Genomic DNA, 16,965 nt, shown 5'->3' with positions numbered 1-16,965 from the left:
GTAGAGTCTGTCAGTGACTATGTGGCCAGATTAACCAGGACAGTGAGAAGTGTAGAGTCTGTCAGTGACTATGTGGCCAGATTAACCAGGACAGTGAGAAGTGTAGAGTCTGTCAGTGACTATGTGGCCAGATTAACCAGGACAGTGAGAAGTGTGGAGTCTGTCAGTGACTATGTGGCCAGATTAGCCAGGACAGTGAGAAGTGTGGAGTCGGTCAGTGATTATGTTTCGCGACCTTCTCCCTCTAGATTGTTACTTCTTATGCAAAAACGGGATAAATATTCGTTAAACAATTGGACCATTTAGTGACAAAGTTAACTAGAAAACTATGCAGTCGTTTCTAAACATAGGAGGTAGAGCATAGGCTTAATAAAACTGTTCTCAACCCAAAGTAGGGGCCACCATAATAAAAACAACTAGTTGATAGTCTTCCTGCGCTTCATAAAAGGTTGAAAGGATACGATATTAGACTTTACTATTGCATATAAGTACAAACTATTTTAATGGTTATAAAAAAACAATAAACAGTTCGTAAACGTACGCTCCACACAAGGCTTCTACTACTCCATTTTTTCAAAAGTTCGTTGAACTAATCGTTAAGTTCACTTACAAAGATAAACATGAACAAGTCGTCAATTGTGACGTATTTCTATGACTGATTTTTCTCCTAGGATAAAAGTGTTGATGAAAGCGTTAATTGTGTTAGTAGTTGAAGGTATCTTGCTACAACCTCGTGAAACTCTAGGCGTACAGATTTTTCCCTGAAAAAGTGATGTTTTTATATGATTTGAAATTACAATAACTTGTTTGAACCTAATGTATCTTACAAGAGAACACTCCAATTAATACATAGTAACTTCTAATGCGTATTATGTTTTTTGAAATACGCCGATTGTAATTGAAATTCTGAACCGCTGATGAACATTGAAGGCTTTCTACGCTAAAAAACAATAAAGACTTGTAGGACTAGCAGTCAACACGAAGCTCCGGTAACTCTTTGGCTACTCTTTACCAACGAATAGCGTAATATATTGGTGTATAATAACACCCCCACGTCTAAAAGAGCGAGCATGCTCGGGGACGGGATTCGAACCCGCGACCCTCAGAGAGCGAGTCTAGAATATGATCAAGTTTTCTGTACAAGATTCATGTCAATACAATGCGTCTACTGTAAGAGAAAAGCCGCCTTCGTTGCCAAAAATATCTATTTCAATTTCGTTGTACTTTCGTGCTTTGGTAGATGTAAACCTTTAATGTTTCGCTATTAAAATCATCTAAAAACAACAACATAATAATTGGTTGTTTGTTTTTCATCTGTTACAGAAACTGCTTATCAAAAGAGTTGTAATCTAACCATATCAACTAACTCTGTCGATATCATAGACGAATGACGATTAAACACGAGATATCGATATTCTGAACTTTAAATAATTATTGTAAGACATTATCCCCCACACAGACCATTAGTCCTACAGCAGTGTCGGTGAAATCCATGTAATTGCGTGGGGGCCTCGATCCCCAAAGAAGAGATCTCAATTTTGAATCACCCTAGGAATGAGGCCTCAAAGGGCCTAAATCCGGCCCCTATACTATCATTATATGTGGAAAGGCTGTTCTAGTGAGTAAAATTCTAATACAAAATAGGTTTTGACGTCAGTGATACCGTTTCTTACCTTATGTACAGGTAGGTTTTGACGTTAGTGGTACTGTTTCTTACCTTATGTAGGTTTTGACGTTAGTGGTACTGTTTCCTACATTATGTACAGGTAGGTTTTGACATTAGTGGTACAGTTTCTTACCTTATGTACAGGTAGGTTTTGACGTCAGTGGTACCGTTTCTTACCTTATGTACACGTAGGTTTTGACGTTAGTGGTACTGTTTCTTACCTTATGTACAGGTAGGTTTTGACGTCAGTGGTACCGTTTCTTACCTTATGTACAGGTAGGTTTTGACGTTAGTGGTACTGTTTCTTACCTTATGTAGGTTTTGACGTTAGTGGGACCGTTTCCTACATTATGTACAGGTAGGTTTTGACATTAGTGGTACCGTTTCCTGCATTATGTACAGGTAGGTTTTGACGTCAGTGGTACCGTTTCCTACATAATGTACAGGTAGGTTTTGACGTCAGTGGTACCGTTTCCTACATTATGTACAGGTAGGTTTTGACATTAGTGGCACAGTTTCTTACCTTATGCACAGGTAGGTTTTGACATTAGTGGTACCGTTTCTTATCTTATATACAGGTAGGTTTTGACGTTAGTGGTACTGTTTCTTACCTTATGTAGGTTTTGAGATTAGTAGTACCGTTTTCTACATTATGTACAGGTACGTTTTGACATTTGTGGTACAGTTTCTTACATTATGTACAGGTAGGTTTGACGTCAGTGGTACCGTTTCCTACCTTATATACAGGTAGATTTTGACGTCAGTGGTACCGTTTTCTACACTAATACAAGTATGTTTCCGTCTGTGTATAAATGTCATTAGTGGGTGTACATTTCACCAATTACACCGAGATGTTTGGATTACAGTTCCAGTAAAACATGAAAATGCCAATCAACTGTATTTACTTTATACCATGTTGGAGCCACTACTGTACGGCATAATCACAACAACAACGCTTTTAACTTCTTCTTCGGAAACAGTATAAGTAAACTTCACCTTTGATCATTTCACTGCTTGTATCCATAAGAAATAGACATTATTGTTTGTTTTAACGCCCCTTTTTCCAGTTACTGGAGTAAGTTCCGTTTTCTTTTCGCATTCTTCCAATATCATAAAGAGATAACAGCAATCGTAACGTTATCATTTTCTGAAAAGGGAAGTCATACTAACATACATTAACTCCAAAATAATACAGCCATCGTAGGTTAATACAGATGTTCAACGTTTGTAAAGTAGCTAATTCCAGCTGCATTTGGGAAACGCCCCTGTAGAGAGGCTTACTGCGCATGTGCCACCGTCCTCCCAGTACAATTTTTGTTAGGTTTAAGCTAAAACAATTTTCACAAAATTTATACGTAATTCAAAAAAATATGTGATAAAACTTCCCATCCAAATTTAGATTTATTTGGAAAAATGCAAACGTGACTTTCTACGGCGGTATCTTTCAAAAGTTGAGGGCAAATTATATCGAAAGCTTTGGGGGCAAAAATACTAAAAAAAAGAAAAAACCTGAATTTTAATCTTAATTAAACAAAACCGCTTGTTGAGAATGATACAAAACTAACAATCTAATATTAGTATTATTAATTTTACCCCTAGTTAAAGCTAACAATCTTTTATTAGTGTTATCAATTTTACCCCTAGTTAAAGCTAACAATCTTTTATTAGTATTATCAATTTTATCCCTAGTTAAAGCTAACAATCTTTTACTAGTATTATTAATTTTACCCCTAGTTAAAGCTAACAATCTTTTATTAGTATTATCAATTTTACCCCTAGTTAAAGCTAACAATCTTTTATTAGTATTATCACTTTTACCTCTAGTTAAAGCTAACAATCTTATATTAATATTATCAATTTTACCCCTAGTTAAAGCTAACAATCTTATATTAATATTATCAATTTTACCCCTAGTTAAAGCTAACAATCTTATATTAATATTATCAATTTTACCCCTAGTTAAAGCTTCTTTAGTTGTATTTCATAATCTTTGTTTTTAAGTACAAAGCTGCACAACGGGCTTATTTGTGTTGTGCTCACCACAGGGATCGAAGCACGAATTTCAGCAATATAAGCCTCCCTGAGAAGTTTATTTTTAATTAGTTCAGCCGATTCAAATAAATTATCTTACTTTTTGCAAAACAAAATAGGATTTACTAGTTTTTGTTTTTTAAAACGTATCCTATGTCTCGTTCTCTTGAACTTAATGATTTTGTTAAAAAAAAACTCTTAATTTGGATAAACCACGTATGATTCCTCTTCTCACTTTTAACAGCGTCTAACAGCCACACGACAGACAAATACGTGAAAATATTTAATAGCTTTTCGTTCAGCATTTACCTTCAGAAAATCACAATATGCGGGTTTGATTAGGCTCAGGAAACGTGACTTTCTAAAGACATGTATATAGCCAACCTAAAGGTCACTTGGAATATTATAATATCTTTTAACTGGGTAGATTTACACCTGATATAAAACAAAACAGTAATATTCTGATAGTTCTCTTATGTGAGATTTGTTGACCGTAATGAATAAATATTTTCATATTTCGAACGATGTCACCCGAAAATGAACAATGAGCGGGATTTGGGACCAACATTTGGGAGGGGGGGGGGGAGAAGGTTTATCTTGATTATTGTGAATCTTGTGTGCATACTATATATCACACAGAATGCCTGCTAAATGCTAAATTAAAGCAGCCACAAACAGTCATTCGACACGAAAGGGCAAAAACGTTGTGTACAAATAACATACACCAACCATTGTGCACACATTTTAAAAACGTTGTGTTCAAATAATATACACCAACCATTGTGCACACATTTTAAAAACGTTGTGTTCAAATAATATACACCAACCAGTGTGCACACATTTTAAAAACGCTGTGTATAAATAATATACACCAACCAGTGTGCATACATTTTACGTTGTGTACAAATAATATAAACCAACCAATATGCACACATTTTAAAAACGTTGTGTATAAATAATATACACCAACCAGTGTGCATACATTTTACGTTGTGTACAAATAATATACACCAACCAGTGTGCACACATTTTAAAAACGTTGTGTATAAATAATATACACGAACCAGTGTGCACACACATTTTACGATGTGTACAAATAATATACACCAACCAATGTGCACACATTTTATGAAATCGCTCAACTTCAGAATGTAATTTGTAAGTTTGAAAAGATGTCTTCAAATTATGTCCATACATGGAATGACAATTACACATGATGTTTACAGATAACCGTTTGAGGCGTCGTATTAGTTGAGTATGCGTTCTGTCTTATACCGCCATCTAGTGACAGCTACGGGTAAGTGAACAAAGGCTTGATTCTCGTCAAAAAAAACAAAAAAAAACGTAAGCAACCATTGTTATTTTGACACGAGTAAAATATTTTTAGAGAGAAAATGAGTGGCTGACAAATAGTTTCAATAGGCCGCGTTTTCCTGTAGTTTTTCTACGATAAATAACAAACGTATAGAATCGCTATTGAGATCCAGAAATAAATGTCGTCGACTCTTTCAGTGGAAGTACTGACGTACCGACCTGCCCTGTTTGTTTTCCTTTGTGTGTGTGTGTGTGTGCGTGTAACATTTATAAAATGTGCTTTGAACAACACAAATTATGATGTTTTTACAAAATTTTGTAATTTAAAGGCCATACACTATCAGAACTTATTTCTTAACGCAAAAATTTTGGTACCAAGCGTCCTTCTCGTTACCATAGTAACAAAGTTAAGTAGCTATTACCTCATGTGTTGCAGATAATATCGCAGCACGTATTCCTGTGTGAGCCACGCCCTCCTGCCAATCATTTCTGCCGCTGAAAGTGGGTTAATGAAGGGTTACAACGCAAGGATAGGCTTGTTTGCATAAGACAAGAGAGAGGTTAGTTTCTAAAGCCAACTAAATATTCGGTCAGTTGAGACCGAAACATATTCCTTAATCAGTACCAAAACCAAATTACGTGTAATATACCTACGCATACGCACACGTGTGCTTTTAAACTTCTATGAATGAAATTAGGTAGATATATCTTTTAATCGTTACTAACTATTATAGTTGAGTCTATTATGATGTCTCATTGTATGTAAGAAAAACAACGAATGTAGAACAGTGAAGAAAAGAAATGGTATCTATGCCTATTTTATACTCACTTTGGCCAAACACTTGCATGTTTCAAGTGAACTTCTTATTTTATTTAATTCTACGTGAAACTACCTAGCACGGGACGATTTGGAAACTCATTCTACGTGAAAAATGAGTTTCCAAGTCGTCCCTTGCTAGGGAGTTTTCACGTAGAATGAGTTTCCAAGTCGTCCCGTGCTAGGTAGACGAATCCAGAACAAGCCAAGCGAGAGCTTTATCGTCTAACGTCAAGAGTTATATTCATATTACCTGGTTATACTATATCCCTCCCCTCTCACAAACCCATCTTTAGGTCTTAACGCGAAATCATGGGAAGAACACTAGCTAAGCACCCTTTAAATCATGGGAAGAACACTAGCTAAGCACCCTTTAAATCATAGGAAGAACACTAGCTAAGCACCTTTTAAATCATGGGAAGAACACTAGCTAAGCACCCTTTAAATCATGGGAAGAACACTAGCTAAGCACCCTTTAAATCATGGGAAGAACACTAGCTAAGCACCCTTTAAATCATGGGAAGAACACTAGCTAAGCACCTTTTTTTAAAACAAAAACACTTTAATTACTACTTTTGTATCTCCTGGAATCGAACGTGATAACAAAATAGAGCTTTCAACCGTCTGAATTTAAAGGTTAACCTCCTAACTACTGCTATTATAACATTTGTTTAACCATTTCAACTACACGGCTATCACACAATACATGAATCTACCACATAACCATAAATAAACACATGAAAAGCTAGTAGTCATACAACTATTAAAGATGTTCAAAGTAAGAAACATAGCTACCATGGGTTAATTTATAGATGTATAGATAAAAAGTGGGTGAAGACTTACTAACGATGTGGTAACAATACAATATGGACCCAAGACGTTTGAAGACTGACTAACGATGTGGTAACAATACAACATGGACCCAAGACGTCTGAAGACTGACTAACGATGTGGTAACAATACAACATGGACCCAAGACGTCTGAAGACTGACTAACGATGTGGTAACAGCACAACATGGACCCAAGACGTCTGAAGACTGACTAACGATGTGGTAACAACACAACATGGACCCAAGACGTTTGAAGACTGACTAACGATGTAGTAACAACACAACATGGACCCAAGACGTCTGAAGACTGACTAACGATGTGGTAACAATACAACACGGGCCCAAGACGTTTGAAGACTGACTAACGATGTGGTAACAATACAACATGGACCCAAGACGTTTGAAGATGCTAGGAATGCGTATCTCATCATAGTAGTTGTTACAAAGTTTAACAATATACAACCATGTACAAACCAACCCTAATAAAAAAAAATAATAATTATACGTCAACATAAGCTCCAAAAAAAAGAGCGACGAATGAAAAATTTCTTTTCTGTAGTTTAATGTAAACGTAGTTTAAATATACTTACGAATCTCGTCCAAATATTCTTAATGAATTAATGGAAAATGTTACAAATTGCCAATGTAGTTACACAGATCGTGTAACTGTTGTACTCTATATAGCGATAACCAAAACCTTCATTAATACAGAAGTTTACGAGCGTAATTATTAAATAATTTCGTATTAAACCATTAGTCCGATTATTCGTAGTTCGTAATGTTGTTAGTGTATATGTATATATGATATATACCAACATATGGCATTCACAGACAAAATTGTTTATTTTACAAATTGGCTTCACGCACCCTTTTATAGCTTTGCAAAACATTTTCGTTCGATCTCAGAATAAATCAGCCCATTTCATTAATCTGTTCTTTAAAATGCAAGGATGTGATTGGAGTAGGCCCTGTCAACAACAACAGAAATAATTGTGTAAATAATCATAGCTGAAAAATATGCATTAAGCATTTCACAGTTACAGTGCAGCTTACAGGAGGCCTAATATTTAAAACCTAAAACAACCCATACTACTTACTCCAAAAAAAAAACTAATAATAATAATAAATAAACAACTACAGCAGAATTTTATAGGATTGTTTATATCATTACAACTGCGAGGTAAAAGGCTTAATGTCATATGACGTAGAGCCATTTACTGAAACGCTATCTACACTACGTGCACACAATGGAGTGTGATAAGAAACAACTTTGTATTATTATGTAACGGGAAGCAGTCTTTGGAATAGTCGCGTGTCGTCTGCTCTCGCAACCATATTTTATTTTGAAGTTTGTTTATTGTGTGAGCTGACTCAAGTTTTTTGATGCCAAGTTTAACTCCAAGTTTGAACGTCAGTAGACAAATAGCGTTACTGTGCGAGGCTGTTTTCCTATAATGTCTTGCACATTGTCGCGGCACTTGTTTCTGCAGCCTTCATGTGTCGTACTAACAAACGTATCGGGTACTGAACGTCATTCTATATTATATATTACTTTTCAAAAGCAGAACGAAATATTACCCCCCTCTTTGGCTGATTTAAAAGTATTCGTTAGTCTATATAAACACATTTAATGTCAGTTTAGAAATCTGCGCTAACTCACAACCGTAAGTAACTTGGAACTATAAATAATTCCTAGTCACGTTATAAATTCACTTTGAAATATTCAGCGTTGGTTAGGTTAACACACAGTTGTCCATCAAGCTGAAGCGTTTTCATATTCGGGACAATTATTTCACCCGGATACTGGCACCCAACCAGCCTCGGAAATAGAAAAGCAACGTCTATGGCGAAGTAGGTTTTTAGGGTTGAATTGTTTTATTATTCCTTAAAAGGGGTCTTATTTTTTTAAGGAGATATTTACGAGACATGTTGCCGGTTATGTTGAGTTTTATTCTTATTTAGCAATATGTTAATGTGACAGATGCTATGAGAACACAATTCCGTGTGTATAAGTTAAACTGTAAGCAACGTTCCACCACTTTATAACACAAAGATCAAATACTGGTTTCGGCAAATTGACGCCGCCTTCCTCGGTCGAACGGAGTCTTTCAGAGAAAGGAGACACTATACGTCGAAGGAGAGGACGTGAATGTACCTATATTAGTATCAGAGGCTTTGTGTCTAAATTCCAAAACGTGTGGCCTTCAGTTCAATTATTCGCTGTTCTTCAGTATGAAGATACGCAGAGCGCATTTTGGCTGAATTTTCCTACTGTATCAACATTAAATTATAAATTAACTTCCGCTTCCAACATAAATCATCCAACCCCATGAACAGAATGCTTAAAAAGTAACCTGCAACCAATGAGAATCTGAGAAATTATCTCATTGAAAAACAAAGGTCATGACACTGTCCGGACAAGCAGTAGCCCTAAGCCGTTTCGAAATTGACCATTTCCAAACATTTGGCATAAATAGTTTGTTCCTTCAATACTCTAGATGTGCTAGAGGAATATTAACAGTGATTATCTCAAGGAAATAAAGTAGTTCTTAACACTTCGTCAACCACGATTACCGTGGTTTCAACAATATTGCCCGCTTGAGCATTAATTTAATGTGTTGAAACTTTGGAAACAGAAACTAAATATACTTGCTAATTATTCAATGGCGCTTTTTTTATTGCGTGTATACCACGTGGTTTAGTCGTGTTTTTCTTTTCTAAATTGAGCATTACTAGCATGTAAAGGGGTCGTTTTACCAGCATTCAGAGCTTCGACCTCTTTCATTTCAAGTTTGCCTTTTGAAAAGTTTTTCTTCAGCTCTAAGTAAGTTTTGTTTATTGTTAAAGGCAAAGTTACACAATGGGCTATCCGTGCTCTGCCCATCATGGGTATCGAAGCCCGAATTATAGCGTAACCCCCCTTCCCCCCAGACGTGCCGCTGATATACCGGGTGACGCTCAGTAAGTATTCCAATAAAACTTTGTTCGTGCCGCACAGTACTTTCAACAATCTCATGCTAATCATCGCGTTGTAAGGCCAAAACAGGTACAAAATATAAAGTGTACATCAAGCTTAGATCTGACAAAAGCAACGGATAATAAACGTTTGTTAATTTGTCCATAGTAAACTTCTCTAACTCATTGAATAAAATTCTAAAAAAATATGCTCTGACGCTTTCCCCTATAATTAGTAACCATAAAAAGAACAATATAGCTGTTCCTTCAGAAGTTTCGAATTCATTACTTTCATTCTCTCTCTGAGAAAGGATTATTTTTGTCCAGAAGATAATTATTTAATAAATTCCCAACATTAGGCACTAAGATAGACTAGAACGACTACAGGCTGAAAGTGTTATAATTCTGGTTTGTTTACTTTTTTTGCAACAAACAGTATACGGAGTGTGATCATTCACAAATATGATAGACAACGTGCACACGTACATTAAAATATTGGATTTTACTTCGTTTGTTTGTTAGTTTTTATTTTTGTGTAGACTTTTCCGGCAAAGCCAGATAAGGGATATCTGCACCCAGCAGCTCCTTATTTCGAACTGATAGACTATAGGAAAGAAAAGTAGACACCGGTACCCCTCCCTCACCGCTAACTCTTGGACTACTCTTGTTTCACCGGCCCCAGAATGCGGAGTGCGTTTCTGCGGCAAAGGGTAGTGATTCACGAATTCTCAGATTCACAATCCGGGCACGCCATTCATAGGGCCACGACCGGCCCATTTTACTATGTACAGATTGCAATAAAATGTAAGCCCCAAAACAATATATTTATAGGAGTACAACATCAAACAGACCCTGTAACTAGATACAGACTGAAGTGTAGAATCGAGTCGACGAAGCAATAAAAACAAATAGGAAAAAAATTATAATCACAAGCTATATATGATGTCAGAAAAAAAAACACGTAGGCTCAAGAAGTATTAATATAAAGCCATAGAAAACCCTATAATCCGAACACTTTCGAAAGGTGGACCTTTCATTCCTCAGTTTACCCCTGAAGAATGGACCTTTTGAAAGCGCTCGGGTTATATGGTTTCTATCAAGCTAAACATATGTTTAGACAGAAATAAGTACGTAACGACCAGAGACTGTACGGCAGTTTGTTTGTTTGTAGTTAAGCACAAAACTACACAAAGGGCTATCTGTGCTTTGCCCACCACGGGTATCGAAACCCGATTTCTAGCGTTGTAGGTTCGCTGTGCCACTGGGGGACTTCTAAGGCAGAAAGATTAAAGAGCGACAAGTTTCATCATACCCTATAACCATCTCATCTTACCTACACCTAGAATGTTATACCATACTTACAAACAATGTATAGGCAAAAAGTCCACCTTAAATTACAAGCTGGGAGAAATCAACACCACAAAGTGGATACAAACTGAAATAAGACAACATATCCACAAATTCATACACTAGAGTAAAACACTGGACTGGTATAATATTCATAGACTGGGATAAAAATAAACCAACAGTCTATAAACAAACTGTATACGAGATAAGGTATATAGTTATTATTCCGGGGGAAAGGGGAGTCGGGACTTTCTTCAAGGATCAAAAGTCACATAATTTATTAGAACAACAGACTGCCAACACCCTGCGATAAGACACTAAACCAACTAACCATATACAGTACAGACATGGGATAAAACACAAAGTCATTAGTTTTATGTACGTTGATGGAGGCTGGTAGTCAAGGCGTCTTTGTTGGGTCAAAATTCCCATAATGTGTTGTAAACATCTTTATTAGACCAACAGCCTATATACAGGATAAAAAGTTATACCACAGCCCATAAACCACCTGAGATAACACATTAGAACAGCCTACATACATATTGGAATACACATACTACAAGCCCATACATCACACGAACCAGAACCAGCTAAACAATTTGAAGGAATAAACCATTCCAACAGGGAAGAAACGTAAAGTACACGGGCCATTTTATTCGTGTGTTTTTTCTTCTTCTTGTTTGTAGTGGTGGCGATCAGTAACAAAACAGTGTGTGGGTGTGTGTAAAGATGATGTTCCTGTCTGTACACAATGTGTCACAAAGATCAACCAGACACAGGTACGAGTACCTAACACTTGAAAATAGCCAGCTGAAGTAGTGTTATTGAATAGATTGATAAAATACAACTTTGGGAAAGATCACATCGCATAACACTTCCGTCTGTAGAAGTATTATGAAGCCAATATTAAACAAAACGTGTAAACGTTTATGTTTATATAAGAACAACAACAGGAAAGTGTACAGAACTTTACTTACACGGAAGATACAATATTTTTGTAGGAAATTTTAGCTGTTTTCACCCTTTCTTGCCAAGAACTTTATAAAGTTTAAACTTTTTTTTACATCAGCCAATAGTGCGAAAAACCATTTTATACTGTACGTATGCATGATGGCGACATGTTAAAATCAAATAATATTTCGTATACACGAACCTGGCAAATCTTCTGAAACGTCCAAAAACCATTTAATACTGTACGAACGCATGATGGGGACATGTTATAATTAAAGAATATTTCGTATAAATAAACCCGGCAAATCTTCCGAAACGTCCAAAAACCATTTTATACTGTACGTACGCATGATGGCGACATGTTATAATTAAAGAATATTTCGTATAAATGAACCTGGCAAATCTTCCGAAACGTCCAAAAACCATTTTATACTGTACGTACGCATGATGGCGACATGTTATAATTAAAGAATATTTCGTATAAATGAACCTGGCAAATCTTCCGAAACGTCCAAATTTATGACAGCTAATTTATAGTGAAGGAATATCATTTATAAAATACACTGGTTGTAGCCTAAACCATCATTAAATACGTGGAGCTATCTCTGAAAATGCTAACAAGTTATTTGAAAAATTTACAAATACAACACTAACCAAAGACAAAAAAAACTTTTAATTTATTTATTATTATTATTCATACACACGACGTTTATTGGTTGGAAATATATGAAAAATATTTTGTGTGTTTTTATTAGCTACGATAAGAAACACTTTCGTAATGCGGCCTTCCAAAGCAGTTAGGTGCCTAACAATTTGCTGACCAGTCAGGTAAAGCTAGTGTCATACATAGAATGGTAATTACTTCTGCATATGTCTATCTGCATCACTCAGTGTTATATGTTTATAATTTCATTGTCCATTCTGGTGTATATAAAAAAAATGGTGGGTAGGCAGTTATGTAGCTGTCATATGGTCTTGCTGATTTACATAAAGTTGATTCTGTTTACTAACTTCCGGTGTTCAGCGTTAGTTCTACAAATTACCACTACTTGACTATCTACTCATTTTTACAATTACAGTAATATTTTACTTTAACCTCGGGCACGTTAAGCAGGGGGTGCACGGGTGTGTGTGTGTTTGTGCATTGAACCTGCACCCATATATGTATAAAACGTATTCACAAAATGTCAAATTAGCGTCATATGTCATCAAAGAGGGCCAGCTTCCGTAAAAATGACAAGATATTTCCGAGGGGGGCATGTCCCCGAACCTCCTAGTCTGGCCTTGTCACTCATCCCCTTTTCCCTCAAAGTAGCACTCTCCCCCTTTTATAGATTTTTGCTACGATGAAAACGCCCCTTCTAAATTTCCGCCAACGCCCCTGAATCTGACACATACGAGATGAAAGAGTCTTTTAAAATGTCCACACAGCAAAGGTACGAATATAACACAGCAAAGGTATCCAATCAACGAGGATAACCAATCAAAGTCTACTCTGTATTGTGAAATGAACCACAACAGTGGTTTGAATTTCAAATAATTTATTGAAAATGTACCTTAACCTCAAGTAACAGTACACAATAAAAATGGTGTTGACCAAATTCACAAACAAAAGCTGCACGTGAAAAAAATAAACAGCAGTATATTATTGTAAAGTAAACAGCAGTATAATATTGTACAATAAACAGCAGTATAATATTGTAAAATAAACAGCAGTATAATATTGTACAATAAACAGCAGTATAATATTGTACAATAAACAGCAGTATAATATTGTAAAATAAACAGCAATATAATATTGTACAATAAGCAGCAGTATAATATTGTAAAATAAACAGCAGTATAATATTGTAAAATAAACAGCAGTATAATATTGTAAAATAAACAGCAGTATAATATTGTACAATAAGCAGCAGTATAATATTGTAAAATAAACAGCAGTATAATAATGTAAAATAAACAGCAGTATAATATTGTACAATAAACAGCAGTATAATATTGTAAAATAAACAGCAATATAATATTGTACAATAAGCAGCAGTATAATATTGTAAAATAAAAAATAAAGATAGAACTTTAGTTTACCGTACCTTTACGATCCAATTCGTACACATGAATACACCTCCAAATTGTGATAATGAACATGGATAGCTTTTAAAAGCCTTATAACATTTTAACTCAACGGGATCGTACACCTTCCGGTGGTTGTTATAAAACTACTTAAAACTGGAGTCTTCACTCATTTTAGTGGCTAGTACTAATACAGGAATACTGAATAGAAATAATGAAACTAAAGCTGATTAGAACTCACCAAGCATTTTACTCAGGTCGGCGTTGTGCAAGTCTGGATTTTCGTCAGCTAGTCGTTTCCGCTCGGACTTTGCCCATACCATGAAAGCATTCATGGGTCGACGAATTCGCTGTTCCTGACATCCCTGATTTCGGCCCGACTTCCCAATTTGTGGCTGCCGTTGTGCCTGTGGTTGAGCGAGCGGTAGGTCGACTGGGGAGGGCGTAGAATGGAGGGAGTCGAAGTCACACATCAGGCCGGGGACGGATGGTGGACGAGCCCCACCAAAATTACTGAGGTGACTTCCTCCCATGACATCTTGCTGAGTCGCCGGAAGAGGAGACGATTCACATCCTGGGACGTCCCGTGTAGATGTTAGAGTGTTGAAGTTCATCATAAGGCCCGTCGGATCAAACTGTGATGACCAGTGCTGACCGCTAGTGTTACAGTTCGTGGAGACGCAGCTTAAAGGACTATTAGGGTTAGCGTGAACCGAAGTGAGAGATAGCGGACTTGTTGAAATAGACATCTGTACTTCTAACATATCATCTCCGGTTCCATAGTTGGGTAACGTCGGCAAAGGGTCGGTAATTGTCCCGTAGCTCGACATGTCAGATGCCGCTATTAATTGAGAGCCAACATGAGCAATTTTTCTATCTTTAAATGGCACACGTGGAACCCTAAAAAAAAAAAAATATCAGAGTCTCAAGCTTCTCGAAAAAAAAATCTCGTTTTTCTTTTAGTTTCTGTTTTATTAGGTTTCGAGAGATTCAATGAACAATAAAGAAATATTCAGTCTTCAGTTACCAAAATTCCTCACACAGATTGTAAATAAAAGTAACTCAATAAACCGTTTATGTTAATATTTACGAAATAGGCTCTATATCGAGAGACCCCCCAAAACTCCAGGGATAAGTTTTTGTGCCAACAGTGAGCGAGCCTCACGGCTTGTTAAACTCTTACCACCCGCTGTGCTATCACCGCGTGCCCAGGTCCGACGCAACAGGTTTCTTGCACCTATCTAACCGTACGGCCGAAGCTTTCTCGTAGTACTGTTTCTGTGCGCTGTTTCTTGCCACTGTACACCTGACGTTCGTACACAGATCACGTTCTGCTATAGAAACTGCGTCACGTGCTGTCGCTGGTGGGCGGAGCCATCGCAATCCTTGTCGTGCAGTTGCGCAGCCAGGCAAACCGAGCCACGAGATGAGAAGGAAGTGATAGGAGGTCTTTAATTACTCTATAGGCTTAGCGGGAATCTACGACAGTCCACTCTTAACTATAATACGATACTCAAGATTACATGTTAGAATCGCTGGTTCACACTACTGCCCTAAGGGTCTATATCTTTTGATTTATTTAACGAACACCCCTCTAACTTGTGAGATAATATTTATTGTTTAAGTATTGTTAATCACTTGTGTCACTTCTTCACTGCAGTAAATGTGAAACAAAACAAAAATCACGTATTTTTCGCTTCTTTTTAATCGTTCCTACTTTACAAAATAATTATGAAGAGAATATATTCTGTTTCAACAGCCATGTTAATTCAACTCGTGAAAGAGTTTTAGCGGCGGTAAAAAAAAAGAATAAAAGTCCTCCAGTGGCTCGGTGCCTCTGTCGATTTATCGGTATTTGTTGCGACTTGGGAAGGTCAGATGCCATCAAGACCTCTTCTTCCCTCCTTCGCGGTAAATGTATTTTCTGTTAAAATGTTAGATGAGTTACAGCACGAAATCAGGGTTAAAAGACTTCACAGGTTATTGCACTGATCTCCGGGGCCATGTCCATGAATGTAAAACATATAACATTTAAGATATTTTTTATATGCGTAAACATCTGTTAGCTGAGTTCTTGCACAGATCTTAAAATATAACGTCGATAAACGGAAACATCGGCACATGTGGATGTGTAGATCTTGAAAGTCGTGTTGTTTAAGTATATAAAAGCTATCTTCAAGTTTTGTACATCCAAAAACTTTTAAAATATAACATTTAGTATCACTAAATGTTATATGTATTACATTCATGGATATGGCCCCTGAAGAGGGAAGGATCTTTTTTATATTTTTTTTGCCACTTCTCTTAATTTGGTTGTGTGACGAACAGTTCATTTAGAAGTCATCACTTTTCCACCATATTAAGTTATTAGACGCGTATTTGAAATAAATACCCTTTAAATACACTTTGGATATCATAATCTAGGTGATATTATAAGATCTAGCTATAGGAGGCCTACTTAGCAAGATAACCCTGGATATCGTTGCTTTGTATCATGTACTTTTAGGTAAGAAGATAACTCATTAGTTGCTGTATTATGTGATGGATTATAGGTGTGAAATGTTTCTATGTAATGGATTATAGGTGTGAAATGTTTCTTGAATATTTTGAAAAGTAGAGTAACACAGTCTTGTTGATTTAGAACGTTTGGATATTCACTGTTAAAATAAACAGTATTTTTGGCACCTTCCATTGTGAGGTTGTTTTCTGTATATGTGAATACATTTACGGGTGTTTTTGGTGTGTCTGGATGCGGCATATTTTGTAGTTAAGTATTCATTTGATCAGTTGTTATTCCAGATCGTAATTCTGTGGTTTCTTTCATTTGTGGCTGCACTTGTTTGCTTCATGGTTGTGTACGTACTGCTGCGGTATGTATACGGCTCAGTGTTTGTTTGTTTGTAATTAAGCACAAAGCTACACAATGGACTATCTGTGTTCTGCCCACCACGGGTATCGAAACCAGGATTCTAGCGTTGTAAGT

The 16,965-nt window shown here is 36.4% G+C and overlaps 1 protein-coding gene across 2 annotated transcripts in view; it reads right to left on the bottom strand.

Moving 5' to 3' along the window:
* The window catches only part of LOC106462889, a 74,253-nt gene extending 58,977 nt beyond the window's left edge, over positions 1 to 15,276 (bottom strand). Inside the window, exons 1-2 of one of the 2 annotated variants that reach the window (XM_022390294.1) lie at positions 15,166 to 15,276; positions 14,224 to 14,882 (exon numbers count right to left, since the gene is read on the bottom strand). In XM_022390294.1, coding sequence (XP_022246002.1) covers positions 14,224 to 14,812 — 589 coding nt within the window. In that variant the 5' untranslated portion in view covers positions 14,813 to 14,882; positions 15,166 to 15,276. Of the gene's footprint in view, positions 1 to 14,223 lie in introns of both variants that reach the window. The other variant, XM_013922854.2, reaches the window with a different exon arrangement.
* Positions 15,277 to 16,965: the final 1,689 nt, after the last annotated feature.

This window comes from Limulus polyphemus, unplaced genomic scaffold (assembly GCF_000517525.1).
Source record: "Limulus polyphemus unplaced genomic scaffold, Limulus_polyphemus-2.1.2 Scaffold1276, whole genome shotgun sequence".
Lineage (NCBI taxonomy): Eukaryota > Metazoa > Arthropoda > Merostomata > Xiphosura > Limulidae > Limulus > Limulus polyphemus.
This window is presented reverse-complemented; position numbering and strand designations above follow the sequence as displayed.